Source organism: Trachymyrmex cornetzi, unplaced genomic scaffold, assembly GCF_001594075.2.
Source record: "Trachymyrmex cornetzi isolate Tcor2-1 unplaced genomic scaffold, Tcor1.1 scaffold138, whole genome shotgun sequence".
In the NCBI taxonomy this organism is placed as follows: Eukaryota; Metazoa; Arthropoda; class Insecta; order Hymenoptera; family Formicidae; genus Trachymyrmex; species Trachymyrmex cornetzi.
In genome coordinates, this window is record NW_017295960.1 from 1800446 (window position 1) to 1808381 (window position 7936).

The 7936-nt window shown below is 34.1% G+C and overlaps 2 protein-coding genes across 2 annotated transcripts in view; one reads left to right on the forward strand and one right to left on the reverse strand.

Annotated features, from left to right (window-relative positions):
- Positions 1-3061: 3061 nt before the first annotated feature.
- Positions 3062-5718, reverse strand: RpS13 (ribosomal protein S13). The gene is made up of 3 exons (XM_018522682.1): positions 5605-5718; positions 4663-4790; positions 3062-3410 (listed from the first exon to the last, which is right to left on the reverse strand). The coding sequence occupies exons 1-3, from the start codon at positions 5625-5627 to the stop codon at positions 3106-3108; spliced, it is 456 nt and encodes a 151-aa protein (XP_018378184.1). The 5' UTR covers positions 5628-5718; the 3' UTR covers positions 3062-3105.
- A 1230-nt stretch (positions 5719-6948) lies between these two features.
- Positions 6949-7936, forward strand: part of PHRF1 (PHD and ring finger domains 1) — a 13169-nt gene continuing 12181 nt past the window's right edge. The window contains exon 1 of the mRNA XM_018522660.1: positions 6949-6960. Coding sequence (XP_018378162.1) covers positions 6949-6960 — 12 coding nt within the window. The remainder of the gene's footprint in view (positions 6961-7936) is intronic.

The following is a 7936-nucleotide window of genomic DNA, read 5'->3' on the forward strand; positions in this document are numbered from 1 at the left end:
CGGAGGCGGCTAACTGGCGGTTTAGCGATGAGGGAGGAAAAAGGTACGCTTGAATTGTAGGAAGGATTGTATAGGAGCGCGGAACAGGCGATTGAAACGAAGGAATATACTTTATATAAATTTAATAATTCATTAAATTAATTTTTTTTACTTAAAAAAAGTAAAGTTGTGTGTGTGAAGTTAAATTTAATGAAATATAACAATTCATGTAAATTAAAAATAATTAGTTAAATTTATTTTTTTGCCAAAAAAAGGAAATTTAAGTTGAGGTAAATTTAATATGACGTATTTTAAATGTATATAAATTATTTCTTTCAAGAGCATTTTGTAGAAATTATATTTGGACGAGATCCAGCTGTATTATCTATTCACACATGTGACATCTCAGATGGCGAACTCGATATCCAGCGACGAAGAGGATGGAGGGAACCAACGAGCGATGCTGGTCCCCGCAAACTCGCGATCCGTTTCGTCTCTATTCTCTAGCCTTTTCTCTCTTCTCACTAGCGAATGGAGGGGGCTATGGGAGCCATGACTCTCCCCTCATTGACGTCTCCTTTTTTAAGAATACTTTAACAAAATTGTACAATACTCTTAATAATTCTAAAATGCTTAATCATAATTTTGATATTCCAAAAATATTTTTTAATCTAAGAAATTCCTAGATGCAAAAGATATAGATTCCATTGTATTATTTTTTTTATGTTAATATAATTTTAAATAAAAAACAAGTAAATTATAATATATTATAAATAAAACAAATTTTAATCAAAATATATTTTACATAAAACAAATTCTAGCTATGAATTATACATTTAAATAATATTTTTTCAGTATAATAAATTTAATATAATAATAATTTAAATAATTTAATATTTTATTTTTTCATATTTGACCTTAAAAAAATTTGCGACGCGCCAATGGCCTCTCTTGACAAATTTTTGAATCGCCTATGGTCTCTTCCCGCAGAAGGCCTCGTCAGCTGTTCTTTACCTCGTTGTCTTACCACTTCGCGTCACGTACGTGCATGCTTGCATGTGCACGTACGCGTCGTCCGTCCGCATTACAAATTTTTGGTACCGCTCCGTGCCCGCCGTGGTGCGTATCCGGCGACAATAGATAAATATAATTTTGGAATCAGGGTAGCGATCATGTAAAGCCCATTTTACAATTGCGTAAACGTAGCTGTGACTGTAATTGTAAGAACTGACTAATCACAATTGAGGAGAATATTTGATTATAATGACCAATTCTTACAATAATCTTATATCAACACACAATATTTTAAAAATATTATATGAATATTATTTATCCTTTGTAACATTCATATAACATTCTAAGAATATTATATCTTATAGGGAAAAATTATTGAAATTAGGGCCATGGCATATAAAAAAACTTAAGCAGTAAGACACAAACTATGTTCACTTGATGCTACAAATGCTTCAAAGAATTTTTCGATTGTTCAATTAAAGTTAGTAAAATTCTTTCTTCCGATTGGTCAATCAAAAGTTTCGAAGCATTTGTAACGTCAAGTGGACCGCATTCGTAAGTAGTATAAGGAAATCAATATATTGGATTGGCTACTGTTTACGTTATGGCTTTACGGTCTCTATTGTGATTGGCCAATTCACTTACTGGTTACGTTTTTTTGAGTGCCATATAGCCCTTACAACTATGCTTACACAATTATCAAACGAGCGTATCTTCCATTACAGCACGAAATATATATTGCAGCAATATTTTAATAATGGGTCATATTACAAAAATTGCAGCAATATTGCTGCTATATTGAAATTTTAATATTTTATTGGAAATATTGCAACAATATTGTGAATTATTGTTATTTTAATAACTGCGTTCAGCAGAAAAAACAGCTTAATTGCAACTGTTGTACGTATTGCAACTGTTTAATATGATTATTAGTTTATAGTTATACATTTAGTAAGGAACATTCAAGTAAGGAACTAAAGGTAAGATCAAAGAATTTTAAACAGTTGTAAAGTACATTTTGGATTGTGCTAATCAGTACAATATTTTAGCAATAAAACTGGATTATTGGAATATTGTAACAATACATCTGCAATATTTCTCTAAACATTGCAATAATTTTGCAGCTATATTTTATTTTAACAGACATAAAAATATTTCCCTAGAGAAAAGCCGTGAAAAGTGAAAATTTTTATTATCGAAGTTAATGGAGAAAACTTTTCACGTTTCCTTCATACAGGGGAAAAGTTACATGATCAGTACCCTGATTAGAGAGCGAAGTCGTGACAGGCGTCCAGTCATCAAGGCGAACATGAAGAATTACTCTCGCTCTCTTTAGTCTCTTTAGATCTATTTGTTCTGGCTAAACTACACTTGTACTTAAAATAAGTATGTATTTTTAAGTTTGGCGAAAGCAAGATAGAAAGTTTTAGTGCAGTTTATTGCAGCGACAAACAACAGGCGTTGTGTCGAACAATTTCCATGTCCCGGATCTGGAATGCGGGGGACAACGTACGGCGTTCGTGTCTCGTCGATTAAGAACAAGCGCCTACTTTTGCTACTTCATCAAGTGGAATATCCGGTGGTATCGGATGAATATTAATTAAAAATTCTATGTTCTTAGGCCGCGCGTAGCTTTTAGATTTTATCATTTCATTCAAATCAGGATAAATAAAAAAAGAATTTTAAATTGATCTATTATGCATACAGAAAGAAAGTATTAATTAAATATAAAACCAATCTCAAGAATCCGAAAAATTCTTGGCTCAGTAGAATTTTTGTTAATTTTTTCTAATTCGCATGTACTTTGCAAGGCCATTATGTTAATGAAAGGCTATTTCGAATTATTTTTGCTCATTTGTGGATTTTTAATGAATTTCTAAATTACAACTTCTAAATTAATATTTAATGAATTACGAAAAGGTAGAAGACTATTCTATCCAGTTTAGTTTAACTGAAAAAGTATTACATTTGTTATCAAACAGGCTGCATGTGTGCGTGTATATGTGTACATGTACATCGCGTGTGTAATAACCTAATTCGTAGTGGCAGTATTAATAAAAAAAAGTAAATTTCTTCGAAATTTATTAAATCAATATATGAATACAAACAAAATCAAGCTACAAGAGCACTGGCCGTTGAACTTTCGTATTTCCAGTTTGGCGGCAGAGATCCTTTTGCCTTATAGTAACGCGCCAACCTGTGAATTCTCGACTCGACGAGAATCAACCTGAATTTGGAGTCTTTATCTTTTCGATTTCTCTCCAAATGTTTTCGTACCGCGACGGCCTTTTTGATCAAGTAATAGAGATCCTCTGGTAGATCGGGAGCCAAACCCATGCTCTTTACAATGCGTAGAATCTTATTTCCTGTACGGAATCGTACTTGTGCTACTCCATGTGAGTCACGAAGTATGACACCTATAAAAATACAAAGTATGTTGTCTTATACATGTTTCTTTTTGCCATTTTAATAACACAGGCCCACAAAAAAAAGTACCCTTTGCTGGGGTGGAGCTATTCTTATGTATTTTGAGTCGCTGAATACGAATCTGACATCAAAATAGGACCATCCAGGGTAAATTTTCAATTTAAAGTGAAAAATTACCTATTTTTTCCCATTTTTTCGCTCTAGATTGAAAATTTACCCTGGATAATAAGATTTTTATTCGAACCAACAAGAATTAAATACTAAGTATAAGAATATTCAAGCCTATGACGGTCAAAGCTAGATCTTTTTTGCCTAAACAATTCCCTATATCCTATATATCCTATATATCCTATATCCTATATATGTACATGCATATATATCATATTTTTGTAGTTATTCAAACTGCGCGCCGAAATTTTTCCGGACTCTATCTAACGCAATTAAACTACTGCAATAATATCACAAGTTAAATTAAATTGACAATGTGCTGAAAAAAACCTTAAATAAATTTATTGCGAAAAATATTACCTCGGCCGGGACTTGACCCCGGACCTCTTGTAATCCGTACGAGCTTTTACTAAGGCCTCGGTGGTCTAATGGCTTAGGACGCTCGTACGGATTACAGGAGGTCCGGGTTCAAGTCCCGGCCGAGGTAATATTTTTCATAATAAATTTATTTAAGGTTTTTTTCAGCACATTGTCAATTTAATTTAACTTGTGATATTATTGCAGTAGTTTAATTGCGTTAGATAGAGTCTGGAAAAAGTTTGAATAACTATAAAAATGATATATATGCATGTACATATATAGGATATAGATAATTCACTGGGAATTGTTTAGGCAAAAAAGATCGAGCTTTGACCGTCATAGGCTTGAATATTCTTATACTTAGTATTTACCCTGGATGGTCTTATTTTGATGTCAGATTCGTATTCAGTGACTCAAAATACATAAGAATAGTTGGGTCTCCACCCCAGTACAGGGTACTTTTTTTTTGTGGCCCTGTGTAATTATCAAACTTGTTATTTCATAAAAGTATTAGTGATGACCTATTGTGAAATGACAAATGATCAAATTCGCATCAAACATCACTTATTATAATCTTGCAAACATATTTGAGAGAATCAAATTAAAAATTCTAAGATCCCCTGTGTAGAGTTTGCTTTCAAATATATTGATTCCTTTAAATTAGCAACTAGTAAAGCTTTTATTAGCGGAAAAATGAATATGTATCAAAATTACCAATTTGAGATGGTGTGTGTCCTTTTTTCGCTAGCTTGTAGATAAGTTCTTTGCAATCTTCTGGTGTTAGTTTCAACCAAGTTGGTACACTTCGTCGGTAAGGAAGCGCCGACTGAGATATACCTTTTCTGAGAAATACAATATGCCATCATATAATATTCATCATTTTAAACTATAAAAAATATATATATAATGAATTAAGTTACATAAATCATATTTAAAAATTGTTTAAATACAACATTACAAGAATATTTAGGAAGTAATTTTCTAGAAGTATCTGTATTGTATGAAAATACTAAAACTATGTATTGTATAAAAAAAACGAATAACAGTAATAAAAAGTTACAAGCTAAATAATGACCAATTATTGATAACCAATATAATGATATAAGAACGTAATAAAATATTAAATCCAATATTTTATAATATCTTTTGTCTTTGCCAGTCTTTGGCTCTTTCTTATATTAGATGTAAAAGATTAAGTTCTTTATTATTAAACATGTTTCTACTATACAGTTAAAGATTAACAAAAAAATTAACATTGCATGTCAGTAACTTGATTAAATACTCGTGCTTGACAAATGTTTCACTGACATTGCAGTTACAGGAGGAATAACGCCATAATACGATCGCGGTCACACCATGCGTACACGTGATAGGTTATGTATTCGTAAAAGCAGCGTGCTTGGTTTACCAAGATACATGGCATACAAAAAAGCCGAATCATTAGATCGCTCAACAACTGTAAATTATAAATTATAAAACCGACAAATGATAGGGTAATTGATCGTTCGAATGAAAAGAACAGTCATAAACACATGGTCACTGGTTGTGCACCCCGACAGAACATCTCGACGCCGAGGATCTTGGTAAATCGAGCGTTGCGGCGAACAAAAAATTAAAGAGATTACGTCGACGATACGATAAATATTGTTATGTTACCCATGTGAGTGCATACGACCCATCTTGTCAGGATATTTCCAACAGCAACGTCGTTCACGAAAGGAAAAATGAAAGAGGACGGCGAGAGAAGATGGCGCCCTCCTTCGATTAACGAAAAGCCGGAAACACAATGGTCGCGTTCAAGTCGACAAAGTGGCTAGGTCTGCTCGCTGAGCAATTAAACATGATTGGTTGGATCTACAGATAAGAACCAATCATGCTCATTCGCTCGGTAAGCATGCCTAGCCGCTTTGCCGTCTTGAACTCGCTCATTGGCTGCATTCAACGGACTCAATAGTTGAGTGAGCTGCTATTGATGTATTCTTCCAGATTTAAAATGCTAATTGGATGATCTAAAAGAATACACAATGGATGCGATCCACTTTGCAAATGCTTTAAAGCATTCTTTGATTGGTCAATTTGTAAAATTCTTTTTTCTGATTGGTCAACGAAGTATTTGCAGCGTTAAGTGGATCACACTCAATAAGTGTATTCGGTGTATTCGTATTTTATAGTTATAGGCTTTAGGGCTGCCGCACACAAAATTCCGCAACAATGACCGTAAAGGGCCATCTACATGAGTCGTAAACGCAGAACGCAGTTCGCAGACGTATTTGCGACAGCCAATCAGAAGTGCCAATAGTACTAATAACAGCTTTTGATTGGCTGTCGCAAATGCGTCTGCGAACTGCGTTCTGCATTTGCAATTTATGTAGATGGTCTTTGAAGGGCAATTCCACACAACTTGCATAGTCGTATAAACATATACATAAAGAAAATCATTCAATCGTAGTTTACGTTTGTCTGTATGACAGAAATGTGATTGGATAATTTTCTTTATGCATATGGTTACACGGCTCTGCAAGTTGTGTGGAATGGCTCTTAAAGCGGGGAGCACAGACTCTTGCATAACGCATAACACGTAATGCATAAGAATATGTACCAATCGAAGTTCTCCGTTTCTTTCCCTTCCATGTAATAGAGAACTCTGGTTGGTTCAATTTCTTATGCCTCATGTGTTATGCGTTATGCAAGAGTCTGTGCTCCCCGCTTAACCCCGGATCTACAATAGGGTTTTAAGCCTTAAGCCATAAGAAATGAGCGAATCACAGTCGCTTATTCTTCTCGGATTCGACTGTAATTGGATTCGACTGTAATTGGTTAGTTTCTTACGGCATAAGGCATGAAACACCTTAGAGCCATTCCACACACACTTACAGAGCCGCATAACCATATGCATAAAAAAAATTATCCAATCACATTTCTGTTATAAAGACAAACGTAAACTACGAATGAATGATTTTCTTTATGTACATGCTTATGCGGCTATGCAAGTTGTATGGAATGGCCCTTAGGGTATATCCACACAAACTTGCATAGCTGCATAGACATATGCATAAAGAAAATTATCCAATCACATTTTACGTGCGTCTTTATAGGAGAAATGCGATTGACTAATTTTTTTTATTCATACGTTTATGCGACTATGCAAGTTTGTGTAGATATACCCTTAAATCTGCTGAATTAGTCTGGATCTACAATAGGGTTTTAAGCCTTAAGCTATAGGAAATGGGCGAATCACAATTGCTCATTCTTCTCGGATTCGACTGTAATTGGTCAATTTCTTAAGCGTTGTCTACAATATGCGAAGTAAGCTTGGTTTAAGAAATAAGAGTAAGAAATTGACCAATCACAGTCGATTGTGAAAAGAATAATTGACTGTGAGTGGTCAGTTTCTTACTATTCCTTCTTAAACCAAGCTTACTTCGCGTATTGTAGACAACGCCTTAAGGCCCGTCTACAATACACGGAGTAAGAAGTAAGAGTAAGAAATTGACCAATCACAGTCGATTATTCTTCTCACATTCGACTGTGATTATCGGATGCAAGGTGAATCCAGCATAAGGTTGCAGCAGACAAAATTTCTGTAACAGTAACAGTTAAGATGTGATTTGACCAATTACAGTCAAATGCGAGGAGAATAATTGATTGTGATTCGTCCATTCTTTATGCTGGATTCACACTGCATCCGATTTGCGTCGTACGACGCAAATCGGATACAGTGTGAATCCAGCATGTGGTGCTTTGATGCCTATGCCCAATCAGAGAAGATGGGTCTCATATTGCAATTTGTCACTTTCTCCCTGCTATCTTTTAGGCCCTGACATATAATTTTACTTTGATTATTTTTTAAAGTATGTATAATTTAGATATTATTATTTATAATTTATATATATATTTATATCATATGTATGTGTATGTAGGTACATAATAATGCAGTCTAGCGTAGGAATTGAAAACAGACCATTGGTGTAATTTAAGACTAACTGTT